This window comes from Clupea harengus, chromosome 18 (genome assembly GCF_900700415.2).
Source record: "Clupea harengus chromosome 18, Ch_v2.0.2, whole genome shotgun sequence".
Lineage (NCBI taxonomy): Eukaryota > Metazoa > Chordata > Actinopteri > Clupeiformes > Clupeidae > Clupea > Clupea harengus.
In genome coordinates, this window is record NC_045169.1 from 13,946,606 (window position 1) to 13,972,843 (window position 26,238).

At 45.0% G+C, this 26,238-nt stretch overlaps 3 protein-coding genes across 6 annotated transcripts in view; all 3 read left to right on the forward strand.

Annotated features, from left to right (window-relative positions):
• LOC105908817 (adenylate cyclase type 4-like) overlaps positions 1-3,171 on the forward strand; it is a 19,811-nt gene extending 16,640 nt beyond the window's left edge. The window contains exons 21-24 of the mRNA XM_031585222.2: positions 296-403; positions 905-1,019; positions 1,321-1,445; positions 1,758-3,171. Of these exons, the coding sequence (XP_031441082.2) occupies positions 296-403; positions 905-1,019; positions 1,321-1,445; positions 1,758-1,889 (480 nt within the window). The 3' untranslated portion in view covers positions 1,890-3,171. The remainder of the gene's footprint in view (positions 1-295; positions 404-904; positions 1,020-1,320; positions 1,446-1,757) is intronic.
• Positions 3,172-3,470: 299 nt separating this feature from the next.
• si:cabz01101003.1 (ubiquitin carboxyl-terminal hydrolase CYLD) lies at positions 3,471-22,536 on the forward strand. Of its 2 annotated transcripts, none has more exons than XM_012837379.3 (16): positions 3,471-3,547; positions 3,987-4,212; positions 4,485-4,757; positions 5,645-6,037; positions 6,568-6,673; positions 7,843-8,414; positions 9,150-9,315; positions 9,628-9,769; positions 10,463-10,585; positions 17,328-17,419; positions 17,719-17,782; positions 18,080-18,296; positions 18,661-18,769; positions 19,312-19,430; positions 20,208-20,427; positions 21,410-22,536. In XM_012837379.3, the coding sequence occupies exons 2-16, from the start codon at positions 4,030-4,032 to the stop codon at positions 21,592-21,594; spliced, it is 2,964 nt and encodes a 987-aa protein (XP_012692833.2). In that variant the 5' UTR covers positions 3,471-3,547; positions 3,987-4,029; the 3' UTR covers positions 21,595-22,536. The 2 variants fall into 2 exon arrangements, with proteins under 2 accessions (XP_012692833.2, XP_031440934.1); XM_031585074.2 differs by having other exon boundaries at positions 5,645-5,854.
• A 268-nt stretch (positions 22,537-22,804) lies between these two features.
• On the forward strand, positions 22,805-26,181 carry emc4 (ER membrane protein complex subunit 4). 3 transcript variants are annotated; one of them, XM_012837388.2, is made up of 6 exons: positions 22,805-22,913; positions 23,653-23,797; positions 24,618-24,726; positions 25,163-25,316; positions 25,567-25,727; positions 25,893-26,181. In XM_012837388.2, exons 2-6 carry the CDS (start codon positions 23,694-23,696, stop codon positions 25,926-25,928), a joined length of 564 nt encoding a protein of 187 aa, XP_012692842.1. In that variant the 5' UTR covers positions 22,805-22,913; positions 23,653-23,693; the 3' UTR covers positions 25,929-26,181. The 3 variants fall into 3 exon arrangements, with proteins under 3 accessions (XP_012692842.1, XP_031441169.1, XP_031441170.1); XM_031585309.2 differs by having other exon boundaries at positions 22,853-22,876; XM_031585310.2 differs by lacking the exon at positions 22,805-22,913 and adding an exon at positions 23,231-23,333.
• The last annotated feature ends 57 nt before the right edge of the window (positions 26,182-26,238 follow it).

A 26,238-nucleotide genomic window follows, 5' to 3' on the forward strand; every position in this document is an offset into this window, starting at 1 on the left:
TGTGTGTGTGTGTGTGTGTGTGTGTGTGTGTGTGTGTGTGTGTGTGTGTGTATGTTTTGCCTCTATTCCTCTTTTATCTGTCCTTCTCTTTATCGCCCCTTTTCTCCTGCACTTCTCTTTTTCCTCACAAACTCATTCACTCTCTCCCCCTGTTATCTTCTTCACCTTCATTAATCTCTCTTTTTTTCCTGCTTACTCTCTAAATCTGAGATTTTTCTCACATACCCCCCCTCTCTCTCTCCCTCCCTCCCTCTCTCTCCCTCTCTCTCTCTCTCTCTCCCTCTCTCCATCTCAGCTGCTCTCCAAGCCCAAGTTCCATGCAGTGGAAAAGATAAAGACTGTGGGAAGCACTTACATGGCGGCCGCTGGACTCACCAAACCCTCCAAGGGAGAGGAAAGACAGGTGAGCAAGAGGAATAATAGCTCAGTAAAGAAGGCCCAGATTCTGCCTTGTAAATATGAAAGAAATGGTGAACCCCAACATACATTCTACGTCATACATATGAAAGTAATGGTGAACCCCAACATACATTCTACGTCATACATATGAAAGAAATGGTGAACCCCAACATACATTCTACGTCATACATATGAAAGTAATGGTGAACCCCAACATACATTCTACTATCCACGAGTTCAAGAAATGGTATAGTATATATGCAACATCACTTACCCGATGTGTCCACTTTTTATGATATTTGTTTATGATTATAACATCAGTGCCAGGAACAATATTTGGGACAATACTTTGCCCAACTTGGTCGGCTAAGGAAAAACAATTTCGTGTAGTAGTGGTGACGCCAAAAACAGTTTGGTCTCATGTCAGAAAGTTGTCTGTGTAAATCCATCCACATGTCTGTTTGTGCTGACATCTGATTTGTGTGGGTTCTGTCGCCCCCTGCAGGAGTGTGACATATCTTACAGCCATGTGCGCAGCATGATTGAGTTCTCCATGGCCCTCATGAGAAAGCTGGAGAACATCAACTCCCACTCTTTCCAGAACTTCAAGCTCAGAATTGGTATGCACATCTCCTCGGTTGCCTTGGTTACAGGCATTGTAATTATAATACAGTTATAATATATTATAATCATTATGTATATTTGTTGCATAGTAGTGTTAAAAAGTTTAAAGTTTAAAAATAAAATACTACCCCTTTCATCAGAAAATAAACTGAAACATATTTGTATAAAAAGGTTTTTTGACATGACATTGTATGGCCAAAGTAGAGTTTTACGACATTTACGTAAAGTACATTTTAAGAAACTTACGATGAACAATTTCTGTGATTTGTGTTTTCTCGTACTGTCCTCTCCCTGCAGGAATAAACCATGGCCCTGTTATCGCAGGGGTGATCGGGGCACATAAGCCTCAGTATGACATCTGGGGCAACACTGTGAATGTGGCCAGCAGAATGGACAGCACTGGAGAACTGGACAGGATACAGGTAGGATAGAAAGTGTGTGTGTGTGTGTGTGTGTCTGTCTGTGTCTGTGTCTGTGTCTGTGTCTGTGTGTGTGTGTGTGTGTGTGTGTGTGTGTGTGTGTGTGTCGGTGAGTCGGTGTGTCGGTACATGTACGTTCATTTATGTGTGTGTGTGTGTGTGTGTCTGTGTGTGTGAGAGAAAGAGATAGGAGCTCTGTTTATTATATATATATAGAGAGAGAGAGGGAGAGGGAGAGAGAGAGAGAGAGAGAGGTAGAGGTAGAGAGAGAGCGAAGGCTAACAGACATAAACCGGTTCCCTTCTGTCTTTGCAGATCACAGATGAGACCAAGAAGGTGGCGGTGTCGCTGGGCTTCAGTGTGACTCTGAGGGGGGTCATTACTGTGAAGGGAAAGGGAGAGCTGACCACTTACTTCATCAACCATGAGCACTCGCCCCATCCCTGAACTCTACACTCTAAACTCTGAACTCTAAACACTAAACTCTGAACTCTGAACTATAAACTCTGAACGGTCACCACAGGGATGAAAACACTTACTTCATCAACCATGAGCACTCGCCCCATCCCTGAACTCAAAACTCTAAACTCTAAACTCTAAACTCTGAACTCTGAACTCTAAACTCTAAACGGTCACCATAGGGATGAAAACACTGCCGCTGGGTTTGGGGAGGGTTGTTCAACTCACCCTAGATGCCCAGAAAAGAAGAGGTCCAAAAAAGTCCATGATTTTCTACAGAGGGAACACTCGACACTCATACACATAGACAGAAATGCAGACAAATCTGTTCTATAGAGCTTGTTAAGGTCCTATACTAAACCATCACTGTGCCACTGTACTAATGATAGGAAGTACTCATTCCCAAATGAATCCATTTGGAAAAAGTACAGACCACAATGAAATGTAGAGTCTGGAAATGTCACACAAGTGGGTTTGTGAGAATAAACAAGGACTGCACACTTCTCTACACCACTCACTTCATCAAACACAGCCTTCCCACCATTAAAAAAACACACATGATCTATATGCACTACATCTTCCATCTGTCATCTGTCTTCCGTGTTTCTGTCTCTCACTCGCCACAAGGCCTGTACCACACAGCAGATGATTGTAATCTGTTCCAGAGTCAGCTGTAGCCACCGTATGTCCATGAAGGGTGGAGGAGAGCTTGCACTGTGTGTCACAATCACTTCCTCAGTTCATAACTAAATAACTGGGTTTACCAATGACTCCTAACCACATAGCTGCCTTTTTTTTTTTACTCATGTCTCATGTGAATAATCTGTTTCTGACCGCATAGGCTATATGTCACCCAACACTGTGTAATCATGTGTTTCAGTAATGATGGAACTGGTTCAAATCCGGCAGAGGTTCAACTGTCATCTGGGACACAGTTTGCCATTTTGTTTAATAATTATCATACCATGTCATGGAAACCATTCTAGAACTAAGTGTGTATTTGTGCAAAAATGAAGCATGGAGTTGTTTGAGCTTTCAAGTTGCCTTGTTAAGCAATGTACGATTCTATATGGTTATGGAGAGCACTGGTTACCCGTCAGAAGATTCTTGCTGGAATGCACTTTTTAAATTTATATTAACTTAATGTGTAAATATTTGTTTTTGAAGAATGAAGATTTTCTACAGAATATGCACTATGACTTTTTCCGTTGAGTAAAATAGACAATGTTAAATCTGCACTGTGTAAAATAAAGTGTATTCTACTTCAAAAGTTGTATGAGTAGGTGTCGGATTATTTTCTGCTGTTTCAGAGTAAAGCCAATGTTCGTCTGATTGAAAGGGTATAACAAAGGTTGCGTACGGTGGTGATCGGTAGGCTGTAACCAACTTGGCTGTAGCCTACACAGTCATTTAGCCCTCGGAAGTTCTCGGTAAACACGCAGCGCCTGCAATGGAATTTCCCTCAATGGATAACCACGCCTATTCATCTCTTTAATTGGCCCGCAAGACTGAAGAGCAAAACTTTCTTTTCATTTCATTGGATCTTTATTGTGTCGCTCTAGTCATTTCCTGCTTTTGGGCGTGAGATTACTTTGTTTTCTGTGCGACGTGGTGTCAAAGTTTGTTACTCTGAGATGTCCGTATCGGTAAGTTTGCAGCAGTAACTTTTTTGTCCAACCTTGTCGTGCTCTATCATTACTTTTCCAGCTAAGGTATGTTAAGCTTGTAAAATCTGGCATCTGTTTCGTTTTCACGTTGGCGACCTAGTTGAACAAGTCAACAGAGAACGAGGAAATAACACCTCATAGCCGATACAGATTAGTGTTCGTGAAAGGTATCGCTAAATTGCGCAACTGCTTTTGCTGCAATAGCCTACGTCTGAGATAATGATACGGTATTTTGTCTTTTTCGTTTGTCGAAGTTGTTTGTCACATAGTTTTGACTTGTGACTAAACTGTAGCCTAATGAAATGGTTGAAGATATCAGTGTTAGGCTATTTAGGATGCCTAAGCATGTCGACAACAGTTGACAACAACCTTGCTCTGCTGCCAACCCAAGCATCTACTTTTCATTACCATCTCACAGACCCGTCTATGTGCACAGTGAGTCCGCCCATCGCTTATTCACCATGTCGGGAGTCGCACGCCATCAAAGTAGTAGAAGACGGCGTCCCCCCAAAATGTTTCTGGTGGCGTCCGACCTGAAGATCCAGGACCACCTGGATGGAACCATTCGGGTGCTACGGGGCTACCTGTGCCAGGAGCAAGAAACCCTGGAAAGGAATGGCAAAGTGGAGCAGTTGTGGGTAAAAGTAAGAGGCTTGTTTTTCTCCATACCCTATTCTGATCTTTTAAGCAGCCTACTCTTACCACACTGTCATCACTCATTCTCAGTGTAGATACTCAATCACACACACACACACACACACACACACACACACACACACACACACACACACACACACACACATACACTGACCTGTTCCAAAACATACCTTAAGGTTAGGGGGTGGGGGGCTACGTCTGAATTTGTGAAGCATTTCAACCTTAAATCTCTTTCCCTTTTTCTCCACCTGTATCCCAGGTATTAGATAACGGCTGGATGGTTAAGATTGAGAGGCACGTGCTCATGGAGATACCCGCCGACCAGGCTGGCCTATTGGAGCCAGTGACGGAGCCGGAAGCCCGCCTGAAACTTCACAACAAACCTCATCGGCTGCAGCGATTGGCTGTCCTGCCTTTGGGGTCGCCCGTAACCGTAGTGATGAGCCACGGTGGCCTGGCCGAGGCAGAGCTTAGATACAGGGGACCCCTGACTAGAGGGAGTTCGGCCGTATACTTTGGGGTGCAACTGAAGGTAAGTGCTTGACTAAAATGGTACAAACAGTATCTTTGCTTTGTGATTTTACTCAGATTTTGTCGAAATGCTGTCATTGTGGTTGAAAGTTCAGTCAATTTGACTTGCTTAATTGGCATTCCGTATGACACCTCATTGATTGACATTTGTTGTACTTTTTATTTAGTGAAGTTAAAACAGCCCACAGGTTCCTGCAGTAGAAAAGTGCCTAAAGATCCTGGCCAACCTTCCCTCCTTCCTTTTTCTCTCTGCTCTAACTCTCTACTTCTTACTCCATGAAAGCCTGTGTTTCTCTCTTTTTTTACCTCATCCTCCTCTCCTGCCTCTCCATAGCTTTCTCTCTGCTTGCTCTCTGCTTTCTCACTCTCATGCATCGGATGGTTGCGTACATGTGTCCTCTGCTGAACATTATTCGCTCTCTCTCTCTCTCTCGCTCTCTCTCTCGTGCTCTCTCTCTCTCTCTCTCTCTCTCTCTCTCTCTCTACTTTTACCAGTCCATGATTTGCTTTTGGTTTTCTCAAGAAGTGGTTGATATTAGATTTCAATAGCCAATCAAATTACACCCCTCCCTTCCGTGCTCCTGAGCACCATGTTGATTGGGTTGGGATTGATTATGCCCTGGTCCCCGCCTCTATGTGTGTTTCCCATTTACAGAGTCAGGAGGTTTTTTATTAGCGCAAACTCTGAACGGACCGCTAGAGAACCATGAGGAGCTGCATTTGGCAAAAAGTGTATGGAACTACAATGCCGGACTCTACCTTTTAATCACGCTCTCCAATCTATCCATATCTCTCTCTCTGTCTGCATTCCTCGCTTTCACTCATCTTTCCGTCACCAATCTTGTTTTTGTCTCACTTCTCTCTCCCTCTGCCTCTTTCTCTCGTCAGGGTTGGGCAGCGGGTAAGGGCACCAGTACCGGCACCTATAAAGGCCACCAGCTCTTCACCTGCCCCGAGGCATGTGCCCTCTTCGTCCCTGCCAGCCAGCTCACCCTGCGGCGCTTCTCCCGCGAGACTGACGCCGCCGAACGCCAGCCCTCTAACACCAGCGCTCCTCACAACCCCCCCAGCGCACAACCCCCCACCTCCCACCAGACGGTGAGCATTCTTTCACGCACGGCTGAGTCCATCCCTGGGCCAGCCTCTCCCACCGCTCCGGCGCTGCAGCAGGGCCAGCGGGTGATATTCACCCAGGACGAGGCCATTCAGACGGGGAGGGTGGTGTTCTGTGGGGCCCTGCCTGGCAGGAGCTCTGGAGGTGTTTTCGTGGGCTTGCTTCTGGTGAGTGTGTGAGTAAGTGAGAGGGAATTAACATGTTTTGGTCAGGAAATGCAAAGGCTTTGCTCTTTTTGTGTGAGTGTGTTTGGTGTATGGCACAAACTGTGCAACTGTGCATTTGTCTTTGAGTTACTCTGTGTGTGTTTTTGTGTGTGCATTTGTCTGAGTTACTGGGTGTGTGTATTTGTGTGCAAGTGTTACATTATGTCCGGTGTGTGTGGGCGTGGGTGTGTGCTGTGATGACTGAATATGAGAGACGGGGAATTTTTAATTTTTGCATATTTTTTTTTAGTCCGATAGTTTAATCTGCCTGGGTGTGGATGCTACTCTGTCATTGTGTGGGTGTTATTTAAGTGTTGTTTTTAGCTGTTGTTGTTTTGTTTGTGCTGTCAACTTAAATGCTTGGGTTTGTGGTTACGTGTTGTTGACTGTTGTTATGGTACAAATGTGAAATGTACTCTTCCTACGGCATTGACATGGATTGATTGAGTGTGTGTGTGTGTGTGTGTGTGTGTGTGTGTGTGTGTGTGTAGGACAGCCCGGTCGGTTCGTGGGATGGCACGTATAAGAACCATACGCTCTGCTCCATCTCTTCCCCTCAGTTTGGTCATCTCCTCCCCCTCTCCAAAGTCACTCCAGGTAACAACCTCCTCCCCAGGCACTTCCCATTACTATCTATTACTATCATTATAAAGAATACTTCTCCTGTGGTCAGATGGCATATATCAGAAAACGTCAAAGTATATACCAGTAGACTTCATGGTATATACCAGTAGACTTCTTACCAGTAGACTTCATGGCATATACCAGTAGACTTCTTTGCATATACCAGTAGACTTCACAGTATACATCAGTAGACTTCATGGCATATACTAGTAGACTTTATAGAATATATATATGTAGACTTCTTTGCATATACCAGTAGACTTCATAGTATATACCAGTAGACTTCTTTGCATATACCAGTAGACTTCATAGTATCAGTAGACTTCTTTGCATATGCCAGTAGAATTCATCGTATATACCAGTAGACTTCTTACCAGTAGACTTTATAGCATACCAGTAGACTTTATTGTATATACCAGTAGAATTTGAGCCTGTTTATTGTCTATCTGAAAAACCTCTACACTACTCTCAGCACTGGGCTTGTGTCTGTTTGTACTCTTTGTATTTCGCCTGTGTAGAGCAGGGCAGGATGTTGATCTCAGAGTAGAAGTCCCCTGGCTCTGTGCACCTTATTCAGGGGTGAGACAATAGAGCATATTGGTTGGTGTTTTTTTTTTGTGTGAAATACAAAACTGCCAAATAACAGTGGCTTCTGCCGTCTTTGGTAATTTCAAGGCTTACGTTGTGTCCCATGTGAACACTATTCATTTCATCAGAAGTTGTTTTTGTTTTTCCAGGGAGTATCATGGGCATTCAATAATAAAATATAAATAGTTCTAATGAATAGTTGTGTAAGTGAACAGGATGAACTACTTCCTGACCATTACTAGTCATCATACCAACCGCACCTGTGCAGTCTCTCATTACTTTGAGTGGTTCATAGAGTTTGGTGTTATTTGTTTGCCTCCTTTTTATTTATTTATTTATTTTTTAATTTTAATTCATTAAAATTCAGAATGCTTTATTGGCAAGACAAATGGGACACTTGTATTGCCAGAGCAGTCAGACATAGGATAAGTATTACAAAGACTTACTTTGTGTACACTTACACGGCCTTCAACTTGCAAAGAATGAACATAAACTCTCTCTCCCTCTCCCTCTCTCTCTCTCTCTCTCTCCCTCTCTCTCTTCCCACCCTCCAGTGGAATCCAGACCACAGAAGTCACCCCCTCCCGTGGTTAACCCCAAATCTGCCCTGAAACCCCCTTCCCTACCCCCCCCAAAAACTGCCCTGGTGCCTGTGCTGCCCCCGTACCCTAAACCGGCTTTAAAGCCCGTAAATGCCCCCAAACCCATCTCCCCAACTCACCCCGCTGTCCCAGCCACCGTGCCATCCCCTCCCCTATACCACGCAAAAGTAGCCCTTCAGCCCCCCCCAAAACCATCCACCTCCCCTCCGTCCCTCCCGAGCGTCACCTCCAAACCCCCGCCTCCTCCCCCTGCCAACCTGAAGCCCTCCATCAAGCCGCCGCTGCCGTCGACGCCGTTTTACCCGAGTACTGACCAGGCGCGTGGCTCCAACGGCCTCCCGGGGCCGCCCTCCCCTCCACCGCTACTGGAGGAGGTGGAGTACGAGTACGAGTATGAGGCGGGCGCCGGGATGGAGCTGGAGGTGGGCTCCATGGTGGAGGTCAACGAGCCGCCGCAGTACGGCGTCATCCGCTGGATCGGACGCATCGGCAGCATCCCCGAGCTCGTCGCGGGAGTGGAGCTGGTACTGTGTTTTCCGTTACATTCCGTTTCATCACACCACGCAACAGGCATCATTTTTATGATCGTATTCAATCATCGATTACATCATATCATAAGGATGTTTTGTATCATGTCATAGGAATCGTTTTGAGGGCTGTATTCAGTCCCACTACTTCGCAACGTGCCATGCACAGTACTGCATATTTTCTATCACATGTAGAAATACCACCACATGTAGAACTAACTCAATATAGCAATAACAATGTTGTCTATTATTGTGGAACGCAGTCTCTAGGCGTGATGTAAGTGAGTGTGTATGCATGTCTGGGCCATTATCATAGAGTGATCAGCAGCCTATTTATTACTCATCTGTACACATACCCTATATTTTGTGTATGTGCATGTCTTGTTGTGTGGTTGTAGTTTTGGTCTTTGCTCTGGAGGGTAGTTCCCCCTGCAGTGGGGCTTTAGACGCAATAGGAGATTAACCTAAGATAAGAAAAAAACGAGCAACACAAGTTGTGCAATAAGTCACGACACATTGTTGTATTAGTTTAGAATTAAAGTGCATTTATAATTCTATGTATCTGTATCTCTGTCTGTCTCTCTCTTAATATTCACATTTCTATTGGCTATGTTGGTGTGATTATCATGATATTGTCCAAGCAGCACCCAATACATGTTAGGTCTCTCTCTCTCTCTCTCTCTCTCTCTCTCTCTCTCTCTCTCTCTCTCTCTCTCTCTCTCTCTCTCTCAGGACCAGGAGATAACCGCCGGCACAGACGGTAGTTACCTGGGCGAGCGCTACTTCCGGTGCCCGTCCAATAAGGGTCTGTTTGTGAAGCTCCGCAGCTGTAGGCGGGACTCCAGATTCCCCGCCCCCGAGACGCCCATCAACCAAGTGGAACGCTGCAACTCCATAGGTGTGTGGAAGAGATGTGTGTGTGTTTGTGTATGTGGTAGCTGAAATGTTATTGTGTGTGTGTGTGTGTGTGTGTGTGTGTGTGTGTGTTTGGTACCTGAAATGTCTGTGTGTGTGTGTCAGGGTGTATTACAACTGCCACCTGGTGGTGTTACAAGCTCATGCTTGAAAATATGCACAGATGTGAGATGTGTGAAAACTGCACCAGAACTGTGTGTGTGTGTCTGTGTGTGACAGACAGACAGACAGACAGACAGACAGACAGACAGACAGACAGACAGACGGGCTAATGCTGTGTTGTTGTGTGTGGTAGCATTTGCAGAGTGGGGCAGTGAGCGCGTTGAGGAGCACACCCCTCCCCTGCTGGGCCTGGAGGCCAGAGAACACTACCATGGCTGGAAGAAGGGCATCCAGGGACACCTCAACTCCTGCTACCTGGATGCCACGCTCTTCAGGTAAAAACACATGCACGCACACACACACACACTCATTATCTCTATCACTCACTCACACACACACACACTCATTCTCTCTATCACTCTCACACACACACACACACACACACATATACACTCATTCTCTCTATCACTCACTCTCACAGACACACACTCATTCTCTCTATCACTCACACACACACACACAAACACCTACACCTAATTTTATCTCTCTCGCACACACTCACACACCAACAAACATAGTAATTTTCACTCTCACAGACACACACTCATTCTCTCTATCACTCACACACACACACACAAACACCTACACCTAATTTTATCTCTCTCGCACACACTCACACACCAACAAACATAGTAATTTTCTCTCGCACACACACACACACACACACATTATTTCTCTCTCTCACACCCACACTTTCTGTCTCTCTCTCACACACACACACACACACACACACACACACACACACACACACACATAAAAACATATGCATTTTCTCCCTCTCTCTCACACACGCATTGACACAGACTGATGGTATGACATTACTTTTTTTGACTCTTTCTTAATTTGTTGTGTAGCTATGGGATATAAAAACCCTTCTCCTTCTTCCCACTCCACCCATCAAACTCCCTCATCTGCGCTCTCTCTCTCTCTCTCTCTCTCTCTTCCTCATCTGCGCTCTCTCTCTCTAGCCTGTTCTCCTGCTGTAGTTCTGCAGACTCTGTGCTCTTCTGTCCCCCCGGGCCGCAGGATGGCCCCCGCAGTCGCGCGGCTCAGGACCTGCTACGCTGCGAAATCGTCAACCCCCTGCGCAGGTGTGTGTGTGTGTGTGGGGGGGGGGTGTGTGGTTTGAGTATGCATGTATGCATCTGTGGGTTAGAAAGAGAGTGACAGACAGACAGACAGACAGACAGACAGACAGACAGACAGTGTGTGAAAGAGAGAGAGAATGGTTTGTGATAGTTTTCAGACAAAATTGAAGCCAAATTGTGCAGCACATCTTAAGTGTCGATCGTAGATATCGCATCGTTGAAGCTCAGTGACTGAATGTCAGTTTGAACAGTGTGCTTCTATGTGGTGAGACTTGGAGGCCATATATACTGGCACAGCACCAGATGTGTTAAATGTGGTGAGATTTGGAGGCCATATACAGTGGGGAAAATAAGTATTTGAACCCCTGCCGATTTCGCAAGTTTGGCCACTTGCAAAAAAATGTGTGATCTATAATTGTAATGGTAGGTGTATTTTAACAGTGAGAAATAGAATATCAACAAACAAATCCAGAAAACTGCATTTTATAACATTTAACAGCAAGAATTCTGGCTCCCAATGACCAGTTATGTGCCCAAGAAGCACACAGATTAGTCCTCATTAGGCCTAACAAGGTACACCTGATCTCAACTGGTGACGTGTATAAAAGAAACCTGTCCAAAGAATCATACTTCACACCTTCAACCTCACCACAAAGGGCAAGACCAAAGAGTTGACCAAGGACGTCAGAGATAAGATTGTAGACCTGCACAAGGCTGGAATGGGTTACAAAACCATCGGCAAGCAGCTTGGTGAGAAGCAGACAACTATTGGTGCGATTATTCATAAATGGAAGCAACACCAAACAACTGTCCATCGCTCTAGGTCTGGGACTCCATGCAAGATATGCCCTCGTGCGGTATCGGTGATCATCCGAAAGGTGCAGAATAACCCCAGAACTATACAGGGGGCGCTTGTGAATTATCTCAAGGCAGCTGGGACCACAGTCACCAAGAAAACCATTGGCAACACTGTTACGAGCCAGCTCAAGGCCCGAAACAAGAAGGGGAGGCCACGCAGAATTTAGGATAATAATAATAATAATAATATATTTATTAATGATTTACAAGTTTATATAGTTATCTAATAATTATAGCAAACGTGTGGTGAAGATCAGTGTTGTGAAGAGAAACAAAAGATGTAATGTAAAGTCAGGTAAATGGTAATATAAGCAAACGACGACGATAATCCAAAACCAACGACACTCCAAAACCAACGACAATCCAAATCCAATCTCTATCCAAATCCAACGACCAACCCAACGCTCTCCCGATTGCCATTTGATCAGGGCTTTTGTAGCCCAACCAATCATGGGTTACACCTGGGGTACACCTGCTTCCCATTACCTGCTAAGGAAACAGAGACAGAACAGGCATGCAAATATCATGGGGCGGGGCCAAGACCCGCCAGGGTCGTAACATCCCCCCCCTTAAGACAGAAGCTCACTTAATGGGATTCTGCGCTATCCAATTAACCTACTCACTCACACGCTCAACATTCATCCAGCTCACCAGTCACACCCCCTATTGCCCCTCAGCAATTCCAGGCCCTGGAAAAGCAGTCTAAGAGGGACAGGGGAAGAGACAGGAGAGGCGAGAAATTAATTAAGCAGGCACGCCACTTATCCCCACATCCGGAGCGCGGGACAACACATTAGTCCATGCAAAATGAACCTTTTCCTTATGAGGTGTATACCCCCTGTACAACAAAAAGAAGCTGTAGGTTTCGAGGAGCACGCCAATAATGGGCCACCCCATCAACACACCACATACACCCCCCACGAAGAAACTGGTGGCTCTTCCTTTATTCCTGTGACAAGAGAATCTGAAAGTGCATTCCAGGCCGACGACAAATGATAACCCTGTAATAAATAGTATATTTACTATGGCAAGGAGGGCTCTCTCGATAAACAAGATTATTCCAACGAAGAGGGAAAACACGCTGAAATCTGTTAGACCCATTCCGATTTCCAGAGACTTAACTGTTTTTTCGCTACGTTTCGCCCGTGTCACCACACACTCCGTGAAACTATCCAGAACCTCTGTGACCCCATCATCTTGTTTAGTGGCCTCTATTGGCTTAGTTGATCCCACCAGTGGTGCTGACCCGCTTGACCATACCCGGTGCCCAGCTACAATGTTACCCAGAATCATGTGCACTCCTGGCACAGGCAACGCCGGACGAACCCCTACAATTACCTCACCCTGCACAAGATCAGAACCCAGCACGACCTTATGCAGGGGAACCGACATCGTTTGCATTCCCATGCCCTGAACAAGTACACTCTCTCCCGTGCTAGATTGAACCGAAAACAGTAACACGCATTCAGCTACGAACGTCTCTGTAGCCCCAGTGTCTCGCAAAATTCTAACAGGCGTCTTTTCCGCGCTACCTACAAGCGAAACGAAACCATCCGTAATGAATGGGCCATACCCCTCCCCCACATGTCCATCAGCGGCCTGTGAGACACACTGCCCTAGTCCAGAGGGACCCGGCCACCTTCACAGCCCGAACCCCCTGCAGGGGACAGTTGATATTCACCTGCACCACTCTTTTCAGTGCGGAAAGACTGACGCACCGGGGCTGCACACCCCACCCCTTTTACCGCGGTTCCCATTTGTGAGAGTTCGGCCCTTTGTCCTCTCTACCCTCGAGCAGTGGGCATTCTCTCTTCCAATGACCCCCCTTTAAACAATAGTGACATTTGTTTTCGACGTCAGACTCACTGGGACTCGAATGAACTTGTCCCGTCACAGATTGACCACTGTAATTCCTCGAAAACCGAGTTGTCGGAGGTTCCTCCCGAGTGTAGCTAGGCCTGTATTGCACATACTCCCTATTTGAACCTCGATGTGTTAAGTTAAACTCGTCTGCGAGTACGGCAGCCTCAGCAGCAGTTTTAACTTTGTGCTCATCAGTGTTGTGCACGTTCACACCTCTCATGAACTAGTTCAAAGTTCAGTTCATACAAGTACACATGAATCGTTCACGTTTATAGTTCACCATTTAAATTCTGAACTAGTTCATAGTTCAGTTCATTTTCATTTTTTTTTAATTAGTATGTAGTACCATTTAAATAATGAATTATACAGGGAACTAATAATAATAACTTGCTCTTCAGCAATGATATGCTACTGGCTTAATCTCAGATCAACAAGGGCATGTACACTAAATGAAAGACCGCTCAAAAGTTAGCATAGGTAAACCCTGTACCACTCGTATATGTACATTAGCAGCTTATGCTAAGAGAGTTCACGAACAGTGCATCATGCTGGATCAATTAAGTGACAGTGCTCGTAACAATGATGAGAAAGCTAAACTATAACAAACACATACTGACAAGGTAGGCTACAAAGTCAAACTCACGTATACATGGACGCACACAACTTCAACAAAGTGCAACGTTCAATTATGTGAAAATATGCCCGAAGTTAACTGCTACTCCATCTAAATATGCCATGAAGCGATATCAAAACATTGCACCGTGAGAAATGGAGTCACATGACCAACGCATTTACCAAATATGGTCATTTACCGAAACATGGTCTGTCTGGGCAATTTAACAAATAATTACTATGGCCTTTTTAACAGGTACTGAGCAACGACATGGTACAAGCATTCGATTTAGACAGTGTCTTTCCTCAGCAGAAGGAAAACATTCCGTAATGTTTTAGCTAGACCTCAGTGGCGCTGGACCTCAGATAACGGTGTTCACCGTTCAAATTCATTATTTGTCATGAAGTTGCGTTCTGTTCGTCGTTCTCATAAAAATGAACGTGTTCAATGAACGCGTTCTTTTGAACGCGTTCATGCACAACACTGGTGCTCATTAATAAACATAGCCAGTCGTTCCGGCACAACGTTCTTGAACTGCTCTAGGACCATCAACTCCCTTAACTTCTCGTATGTGTCAACCTGAACAGACGAACACCAGCGATTTATAAAAAAAAAGAAGAAAAAAAAAACCACCAAATCTCTTGCCACCTCAGAATAAGTTTGCCTATACTCCTTTTTCAAATTCCTAAACCGCTGCCTATAAAATTCCGGAACTTGCTCGTACGCCCTCAGCACTGCCTCCTTCACTCGCTGGTAGCACTTGCGGTCGGTCACAGGCAGGGCAACAAACGCATCCTGCGCTCTCCCAGGAAGAACAGTCTGGAGCAACAGGGTACGCTCTGAGTCGTTCCAACCCCGCTCCTCGGCAATGCCCTCGAACAGTGAAAAAAAAATGTCGGGATCACGGTCATTGAATTTTGGCAGAAACCTGACCATACTTGATAAAGTCTCTATTCCACCCCCCCTCGATGACCTAGAGGAGTCTCCAGTTCTACCCTCCTGCAACTTCCCTTCGTCTACTAACCTTAACCTCTCTATCTCTACAACCCGATCATTGTCCCCCCGTCTCTCGTTTATTTTTAATTTTTCGAATTCAAATTCACGTTCCTTCACCCTTTCTTCCCGATCTTTATCTCTCTCCGCGTTTTGCACTCTTAGCAGTTCCATTTGCTGCTCAAAACTGAGGTCATTTCTCCGCGCAGGGGAACCTGACTCTGAGCGTGTTGGAGTCGATGCTGCTGTGGGATTTAGAGGATAGGAGCTTGCCCCTATTATGGACCTCTCTACTAAACCCTTCCTCACTCCCTCTTTTAACTCCTGTTTCCTCAGGTCTTTCGGCAACGTTTCGTTGAACTTGTAATGTTCTGCCACTTCCCGCAACTGATTCTTCGTGAGCCCCTCCAAATACCCCTCTGTCGGAGACTCGAAAAACTCTGCCATCGCTTCCATTTCCAATGCCTACTTCCCCCCTGCAACCGATCTGGCCCAGGTCTACCAATGCCTTCTCCCTGATCGTGTTCTTTACCCGGTGGCTCAGACGCGACCGTGCACACCCGGTAATTAAGCACAGGTGTATCACCACCCACTTACAAAAATCCAACCGACTAGAGCTTCCCCGCATCTATCTCCAAAACACAGTCCTCGCTATTTCCAACCTATAATCTTCAGTGTGTCCACCTGCAATTGAGCTGCTAACCAACTCCAGCGTGTCCGACACACCCACGAAAAACAACAAACTCTTATAAGCACGGCCAAAACAACAAACAGCGGTAAGCGCTCTTAACCTGCGCAGGGGTTTGCGTTTGCTCAGTAGGTACTCACCTACTCTCACCACCCAGTTACCACTACACCTGTACCCAATTTTCCCCAGCCTGCACAGCGTGTCTCTGTTGCAGCGAGAGCCAACAGCTGCAATCACTTCCAAAAGTGACTTCCCTCCTCCACGGCAACCCCCCGAAAACAACAAAAGCTTAACCTTACCAATTTCCGCGTGCGTCTCCCCCAATTTGCAATCCCCTTGCTGCTGCACCGGCAGTTTTGTGCCCGTCAGTATCAAAGGCCAATATCCCGATCTATACAATCAATACAGCTTCCCCACCACTATTCCCCAATGAGTGGATGAAAAAGTTGTCTTACCAGATTCCCGGAAAAAATCTCGGCGAGCCCCCACGTGTTAAGAGCCAGCTCAAGGCCCGAAACAAGAAGGGGAGGCCACGCAGAATTTAGGATAATAATAATAATAATAATAATAATAATAATAATATATTTATTAATGATTTACAAGTTTATATAGTTATCTAATAATTATAGCAAACGTGTGGTGAAGATCAGTGTTGTGAAGAGAAACAAAAGATGTAATGTAAAGTCAGGTAAATGGTAATATAAGCAAACAACGACGATAATCCAAAACCAACGACACTCCAAATCCAATCTCTATCCAAATCCAACGACCAACCCAACGCTCTCCCGACTGCCATTTGATCAGGGCTTTTGTAGCCCAACCAATCATGGGTTACACCTGGGGTACACCTGCTTCCCATTACCTGCTAAGGAAACAGAGACAGAACAGGCATGCAAATATCATGGGGCGGGGCCAAGACCCGCCAGGGTCGTAACAAACACACTACGCCGTAATAGTTTGAAGTACTGCAGAACTCGCAAGGTCCCCCTGCTCAAGGAAGCACATGTACAGGGCCGTCTGAAGTTTGCCAATGAACACTTGATTCTAAGGAGGATTGGGAGACAGGATGTGGTCAGATGAGACCAAAATCAAGCTCTTTGGCATCAACTCGACTTGCCGCGTTTGGAGGGGGAATAATGCTGAATATGACACCATCCCCACCGTCAAGCATGGAGGTGGAAACATTATGCTTTGGGGCTGTTTCTCTGCCAAGGGTACAGGACGACTCCACTGCATCGAGGGGACTATGGATGGGGCCATATTATGTGGAATATTGGGCTTGAACCTCATTCCCTCATTCCCTCCCATTGAAAACGCAACCTTAAGGATTTGGAGAGGATCTGCAAAGAGGAGTGGACCAAAATCCCTCCTGAGATGTGTGTAAACCTGGTGACCAACTGCAAGAAAAGTCTGACGTCTGTGCTTGCCAACAAGGGTTATTCCACCAAGTACTAAGTCATGTTTTGCTAGGGGTTCAAATACTTATTTTCTGCATCAAATGCAAATTAAGTCATAAATGTTATAAAATGCAGTTTTCTGGATTTTTTTTGTTGATATTCTGTTTCTCATTGTTAAAATACACCTACTATTACAATTATAGATCACACATTTCTTTGCAAGTGGCCAAACTTGCGCAATGGGCAGGGGTTCAAATACTTATTTTCCTCACTGTATACTGGCACAGCACCAGATGTGTTAAATGTGTTAACATGCTGAGACTGCATTTGCAGGTATGGGTATGTCTGTGCCAGCAAAACTATGGCACTACGCAAACTACTAAAGGCAGAAACGACAGATGCTGGCTTCACCAATCAGGAGAAAGGTAACCAGACTGTCTGTCTGTGTGTGTGTCTCTGTCTCTGTCTGTGTGTGTCTGGGTGTCTCTGTCTCTGCGAGTGAGTCTGTGTGTCTCTGTCTGTCTGTCTGTGTGTGTGTCTGGGTGTCTGTGTGTCTCTGTCTGTGTGAGTCTGTGTGTGGGTGTTTGTGTGTGTGTGTGTGTGTGTGTGTGTGTGTGTGTGTGTGTGTGTGTGTGTGTGTGTGTGTGTGTGTGTGTGTGTGTGTGTGTGTGTGTGTGTGTGTGTGGCCTGAAGACGGTGAATATCACAGTTTTGTTTCTTTCAGACCCTGAGGAGTTCTTCAACAAGCTTTTCCAGCTCTTGCGGGTGGAGCCTCTCCTAAGGATCCGGTAACATTACATACCTTCTCCTCCTGTCATTCTAGTCTTGAGTGATTGTTCCTCATATCTCAAATCTCTCTGTCTTCTCATGCACTCTCTCTCACTCACTCACTCACACACACACACACACACACACACACACATTTACACACACACACACATTTTCTCACACACACACACACAAACACACACACATATTCTCACACACACACTCACACACACTCATACTCATTCTCACACACACACACACACACACACACTCATACTCCTACTCACTCACACACACACACACCTTCTCTCTCTCAGGTCGATGAACCATCAGCCTCAGGAGTGTCACCTCTACCAGCTCTTCCCTCCCTCCACCGCTCCCTCTCTATCCTCTCCTCCTGCTCTCTCTCCCTCCCTCTCTCTGGCCCCCCTCTCCCCCATCCCCCTCTCCCCTCCGGCGGATCACATGAGAGTGGCGAGTGTGCAGGCGCTACTGGAGGCCTCCTTCATCCACTCAGGGCTCAAGTTCGCTGAGGTAACTCAAATCTGATTGGCTGAGTGCCGCTATCCCCGTCCTAACCCCATTTGATTGGTTGATGCCCAAGCTTATCATTGGCTGTTGCTGCAATTGCTCTTCATAGCTTATCACTACAATAGGAACAGAATGTCATATCACTCATCATCCATCATCTTAAATAACCTTGTTACTGTTTGTAACTGTCTGAGTGCATTCTGGAAACAAATAACTAAATAATCTATTTGTGGATTTTTCTCATTTGCGGTTGGATGACCAATCTGATCCTTTTGAGTTTAGCCCAGTAGAGGAAGTGCTGTTATTTATGTGTTGTTTTGTGTTGTTTTGTCTTGTTTTGTTTTGTCACCTCCATGTTTCTCTCCAGGCTCCCTCTTGCCTGCCTCTGCTCATGCCCAGGTTTGGGAAGGACTTCAAGATGTTCGACGCCATCCTGCCCTCACTAACTCTGGACATCACAGACCTGCTGGATGAGAGTAGGCACCTGCACCTGCACCTGCTCTGATGATGGCTAAGGCCTCTCAGCACTGTAGAACAGACTTGACAGACTGGCTGACAAATCAGTTGGTTGATTTCCTTAAGTCCTCTGCATAAATTAATTGTAGTTTCACATGTTTGTACATTCACATGTTTGTGATTGAACCACTTGTTCTGCATCTCAAGACTTCCTTGTGACATACCATTGCAGGAATGCACTGAACACTTTGCATAACTTAATTCATTGCATAAATACTGGGTTTGAGTTGAGGATGTGATGAATTTGTGTGGCTTACACCATAAGTCCTTTCAATATTGTAAGTCCTTTTCGATAAAAAGCATTTGCTAAGCGACTAAGTGTAAACTTGACTGTGTGAATTGTAAATCCAACTGCGTGTTGGACGTGTGTGTTTGATCCAACTGCGTGTTGGATGTGTGTGTTTGATCCAACTGCGTGTTGGATGTGTGTGTTTGATCCAACTGCGTGTTGGATGTGTGTGTTTGATCAAACTGCGTGTTGGATGTGTGTGTTTGTCTGCAGCCCTGCGGCAGTGTAGCATCTGTCAGTCACTGGCGCACTGGGAGTGTCTGCAGTGCTATGAGGACCAGGATATCACGCCCGGCCGCCTCAAACAGTTCTGCCACACCTGCAACACTCAGGTATGCACACACACACACACACACACACACACACACACACACACACACACACACACACACAGAGAGAGAGTGCTGAATTTTTCTGGAACTCTCCATCAGATAAAAAATCTACGTACACAAACATCATGCATCAGGGAGTGTCTTACAAAGCAGAGTAGCTGATTAAAAATCTGAAATGGCTTTTTTTACCGCACCGCTTGTATTACTTCTCTGTATTTGACAGACTAAATTAATGACTTTTAGCAGAGTAGGTTGATATCAGCATAAACACACCTGTATGTTATATCGGCATAAACACCTGTATGTTATATCGGCATAAACACCTGTATGTTATATTGGCATAAATACATGTATGTTATATCGGCATAAATACCTGTATGTTATATCGGCATAAACACCTGTATGTTATATCGGCATAAATACATGTATGTTATATCGGCATAAATACCTGTACACTCTCTTTTGTACTTCAGGTCAGTACATTCACATACACATACTAGAACTGCCTCTTGCCTTGTGTCATAGTGTTTAAACACATATTACCACACACACACACAGTCTGACCTCATCACGCCCCTGTCTGTCACGGGCAGGTGCACACCCATACACACACCCATACACACACACTGTCTGACTTCATCACATCCCTGTCTGTCTCGAGCAGGTGCACACCCATACACACACCCATACACACGCCCATACACACACACACACACACACACACACACACACACACACACTGTCTGACCTCATCACATCCCTGTCTGTCTCGAGCAGGTGCACACCCATAAGAAGCGCGCGTCGCACCACCCTGAGCGTGTGCGGACCCCTGACTGCCCGTGGGCGGAGCAGTGGGAGGGGTCTCTGGGCGGCAGCCGCCAGCAGCTCGAGCTGTTTGCCGTCACCTGCATTGAGACCAGCCACTACGTCAGCTTCGTGCGCCATGGACCCCAGCCCACGGACTGGCTCTTCTTCGACAGCATGGCCGACAGGGAAGGTGAGATGGCCGAATCGCACGCAATCTAAATAAAAAGGCTCCATTCATCCAGCCATTTTAGTAGTGTTCTAGCCATTCATGAGTTGTGGTCATATGAGAAAAGGAATTGTTATTTACATTTTACAATTCTGCCATTGTCGTATATAAAGAGAATGCAAAATTATTATTTGACTACTAGGCAAGGCACAAATGCCAAAACACTGAATGCATTTGTTGATATTGATAGGGAATCTCAGGCCAACATTCTATTAGACAAAAGACCACGAGGCGACTCAAAGGTTTCTGGAGGTGTATTTCAAGGTGCTCCTGCAGGGAGTCAATTCCAACATCGAGTAGAGGCAGGCAAAGACTAAAGAGCCTCACAGTGTTACAGTATATATACAAGTCAATCATGGGAGTTTACAGTGGGGTCAAGGGTCAACATTGGGGATGTTTCTTACAGGTCAAGGTTGGGAAGGGGAGGTGACCTTCTTACGGAAGGTTCCGGAACACGCACACAAAGCCAAAATGGTGGACAATAGATGTGTATTCCTCCACCTGGGGCAGGGGGGGGGGATGTCTGCTAGGGGCTTTAAACAAAGGTGTACCAAGATGATCAATGCACATGGCACACACACACACACACACACACACACACACACACACACACACACACACACACAGGAGAACATGCTTGCAATGCAATGTAAGTCTATAAATTAATGGCAATATCAATTTCCATCAATATTGTACCTTTTTGAAAATGAATACTGTTTTTAAAATGGTTTCGTGTGTGTCCATATTGGCCATAACGGTTGTCAGTATTGTTCTTCTGGGCATTCACTGTATTTTTTCCACAAACCTTTAGTTACTTGCTATATGATAATGTAACGGTAGCCTGTGCGTGTGTGTGTGTGTGTGTGTGTGTGTGTGTGTGTGTGTGTGTGTGTGTGTGTGTGTGTGTGTGTGTGTCTCTCATCATCACCTATATGTTTTTTTCCAGGTGGGGAGAATGGCTTCAATGTGCCTCAAGTGAGGGCGTGTCCAGAGGTAGGCCGCTACCTCAGCCTATCGGAAGAGGAGTTGAGCCGGCTAGACCCTGCCTCCCTGAAGGACACAGTCCGCCGGCTGCTTTGCGACTCTTACATGTGTCTCTACCACTGCCCCCAGATCAGTCTCTACAAGTGATGCTCATGTACATACATACATACAAACACACACACACACACACACACTTGCACTATGTGTATGTGCCGCTATGTACAGATCAGCCTTTTCCTGTGACACACACACATACACAGAAACAGACTGTGCTGTAAAAATAGACACGTTCACACTTATATATTTGTAAAACAAATTACAAATCAGCCTCCATTAGGAACACATCAGGTCAAACACACACACCTGGGGGGTATTCGTTGTACATGGTTTAGTGACAAACCTGGATAAGTTAACTCGGAGTAAGTGGTAAACCTCCTAATAAAATAACCCCCATTGGTTCATTCTCCTAGCAAAACAACGTCAGAGGGCTCTTCTATTAGGAGGTTTACTACTTACTCTGAGTTAACTTATCCAGGTCACTAAACCACGTACGACGAATACCTCCCTGTTTCACTATGAACCATACAAAAACACACACACATACATACACATACACACACACACATGCATGCGCACACATGCATGCACACACATACACACACACACACACATGCATGCACACACATGCACACACCGGCCAACCTCTGCCTTAAAGTCATGTGGTCTGATGTTCAGTGGTGGTTGTAGACATAAGGCCAGTTCCAGTGTTTGTTTGTTTTTTTACACACACTTCAAACCAGCTTGTATGTTTATAGTTACAAGCAGTTAGAGCACAAGCTTGCAGCCTTGTTATATTTTTTTATTTATTTGGAGAGGAAATGTTTGCATTTGTAATTGTTTAAAGGAATCCACTCTTTCCACTTGTCATAACCTGATCTTGAGCTTGATCTTTGTGCACTGTTATGAATTGTTGTATTTGTATGGGCAAGGGAATACATAAAAATAGCATTTTTTTTTTGTTTTGTACTGTGTATACAAATGTTTCTGTATATTCTTACTCGTGGAAACATAAAATCTGTGTATTTTCAATACTTTTGAAGCGTTTTCCATGTTCAGCAGCGTCTTTTAATTCATGCGTTTTCCGCATTTGACTAAATAAGAACAAAGTTTGAGGCAGCAAATAAAAGCACCCAGCATAACTTCTGTTTTTGAGCAACGCAGAGTTTGTTTTGAAATCCCATTACATAGGAAGAAAGGTATTTTGATGTTTTATGAAAGCAAACAACCTGCACGCATAGAGGACACAGCAAACAGAATTTCGACGTGCGCAGACATAGACCTATATATGTCTATGTGCGCAGAGGCAAGCGGAGGAAGTGTCATACCGCGTCATCATTCGGCGTCAAGAGGAAAAGAACGTCGCACTCTGGTACCTTTCTACATACAATATTTACACAGAAATTAAGGTATGTCAAGCCGTTAATAAACGATTACTTTCTCAAGCCACAACTGTTGAATAAAGTGAGTGTTAGTGGTTGAACATATATGTAGATATTAGTCGTTTATAGTTGAGATTAATTATAACAATGTTGCTAGCTTTTCAGTTGTAAGTGGTAAGCACATCCCAAGCTTTGGCTAGTTAGCTAGATGCAGGCCTCGCTACTGGTTTCGATAATTACTTAATGTGTTGTTAATTATCACACACGTGACATTTCTGTTTTGTGTTGATGACACTCATAAAAACGTTACGATTGGTAACGTTACTTCAATGACTGCGGGGTAACGTTAGGTAGCTAATTAGCCTTAAGCTTGGGTCTTAATAGAAGCTAAGCGTTGTCTCTTTAAATTTCTGAAACATCTTCATGTAATCGGAATAAATAGTATAGGTAAAGTGATGCATCAACGAGCATAGCCCCTTGCACCACCTTTGGTTGAATCGGAGGTTAACGTTAATAGCACCACACTTCTGCAAGCTGTATGCATGCACATGGACATTGGCATGGACGTTTATGCATTCATGACAATTTACGTATATCACAACTTACGTATAACCTCTCCGTAAACCAATACCGTTTAAAAAAAATGAAACGGGCTTTGTATTTTAAAACAGTTAACTGATTATTGTATGACTCCCAACGCTGTTTGACAGCGGTGTGTGGACAGACCCAAATAGTCACTCTCGTCTCTCCACTTGTCATCTTCCAGGTCTCTTGTCCTTTGACTGACTGGCTGTTTGAGTGAAGGTCATGTCATCTCCAGGTGGACAGGGTGGAGGGGCGTTGTCCACACGAGGTGGAGCAGGAGCCCGGAGGATGAAATGGGCTCTAGAGCTCAGCCTTGGCAACACACGGTAAGTACCATACATATAGCCAAGTGTTTTTTTTTTTGGTGCAATACCACCTAAAGGTTGTACACTTGAGAGGCATTTCCAAATGAGAAACTATGCGTTTGCAGAAAGGTCACACCAAAAAAACAGATTACATTTGTATTTATATGTATGAAATATGTCTTTAATGGAGTCAAGCTGAATGCAGCCTTTATTCTAATAGGACACTATCAGTTTTATGAATTGGCCAGTAATACCTTCTGCTTATTGTCTGATGTCACGTCACCCCGCTACTCATTGAGCTCCACTGGCTGCCAGTAGCTGCTCCAATTAAGTTCAAGTCACTTATGCTTGCCTACAGAGTGCTTGCTGGTTCTGCTCCCACCTACCTAAATGCTCTTGTAAGGGCAAATGTTACACCCAGGACGCTGCGCTCGTCTAGTGAGCGTCGTTTGGCACTGCCGTCTGTGCAAGCACGGCAATCCAGACTATTCTCATTTGTAGTTCCACGTTGGTGGAACGAACTGCCTAGTACTACCAGAGCAGGGGCGTCCCTCTCTACCTTCAAGAAGCTTTTGAAGACCCAACTCTTCAGAGAGCACCTCCCTTCCTAACTGGCACCTGACTAGCGCTTAACTTGCACTTCAGCAGTTACATTCCTGCACTTCTTTTTCCTTTTTTCTAGGTCGTTGTTTTCTAATTCTCATGTAAAGTAGTATTTATTGTTACACCATGCTTTTTATTGCTCTTAGCTTGACTGTTCTCTCCCTTGTATGTCGCTTTGGACAAAAGCGTCTGCTAAATGACTGAATGTAAATTAAATGTAAATGATGTTCTCTTTCAGTCGTGACAGGCAGGGAGGCCAGGGGGATGCCATGTACCCCATTGGGTACTCTGACAAGCCTGTGCCTGACACCAGTGTCCAGGAGACAGACCGCAACTTAGTGGAGAAGGTAACAGCCAGGGTGGTTTTTATAATGGCTGTGGCATGCTTTTGGTGCACCGTATCTTGAAATGAACACATAGCACTGTGGACTTGTAGGTCTATACATTAAGGTTGTAAATCTCAGTCTTTTGTCTGTCCTTAACTTTACAGTAATGCAATTGTGACCTCAGATGACTAATGTGCTTACCTTCTCTTTCCCTCCTATCTCACCTGTTTTACCATTCTTTCTCTTTTTCCCCCTCACTCACTTCTGTTCTCCCTTTTCTGCTTTTCTCACCACCCTTCCCTTCCTGCGTACCTCTTTCACATACATACAAACATCTTCCCACTTTTATTTTCACCTCACTTTCTCTCTTAACCTCCCTCTTTTTTCCCTTCCCTTCTCTCTCCTTTCTCTCTCTCTCTCTCTCTCTCTCTCTCTCTCTCTCTCTCTCTCCGTGCAGAGGTGCTGGGACGTGGCCCTGGGCCCTCTGAAGCAGATCCCCATGAACCTGTTCATCATGTACATGTCTGGGAACACCATCTCCATCTTCCCCATCATGATGGTGTGCATGATGGCCTGGAGGCCTATCCAGGCTCTGATGGCCATTTCTACCAGTGAGTCCTGTCCTGTCCTGTGATTGCTGTTCTTGTCAATATGGCTAATGTCTTTCAGGTTGGTCAGTGTCTGACAAGAAATGTTGAGAAAATTTGCACAAGAGAAATTGCAGAGTACACAAAGATTGTAGTGTAGGTTTTCATCGTTTGGTATTATTTCAGAGATGTCTAAATACAGTCCTGTCTTAATATCTGTCTGTCTGTCTGTCTGTCTGTCTGTCTGTCTGTCTCTCTCTCTCTTCCTTCTTAGCCTTTAAGCTGCTGGAGAGCTCTAGTCAGCAGTGGCTGCAGGGTTTGACGTATCTCGTTGGAAACCTCCTGGGCGCTGCATTGGCCATCTATAAGTGTCAATCTATGGGGCTCTTGCCGACACACTCGTCTGATTGGCTGGCTTTCATAGAACCGCCCCAGGTAGCTTTTCCTCTATTTTATTTTTATTTTTCCTTAATTTTCTTTATTAGGTAACATGCGTTCAACAGCTATGATCTTACAGGTTGCCACCAGTCCTTTGATCAAGTATTTCTCTTTCTCTCTCTCTCTTTCTGTCTCTCCCTCTCTCATCCCTGCTTTTTGTAGCGGATGGAGATTATGGGTGGAGGAATGGTGTTGTGAAGACAGATGGAGATTGTGCACACATCCTCGTGCTAAACATCCTTTACACACACAAACACACACACACACACTCTTTCCAACAGCAGATCCTGAGCCTATTGTAACGATTCTACTAATTATCTTGTTTTCTGCATCTTAGCTGCATTAATTTATATTTTTCATCTATGTCTGCTTTCTACCCTGTTTTTTTGTCTGTGAATAATTCTCTGACTTCACATGTAATAAAGGCAACTACTTGAGCTGTTTTCAGAAATGTGGCTCCCACCTTTACTCACACCCTCACCCAGATACCAAACATCTCACATTAACT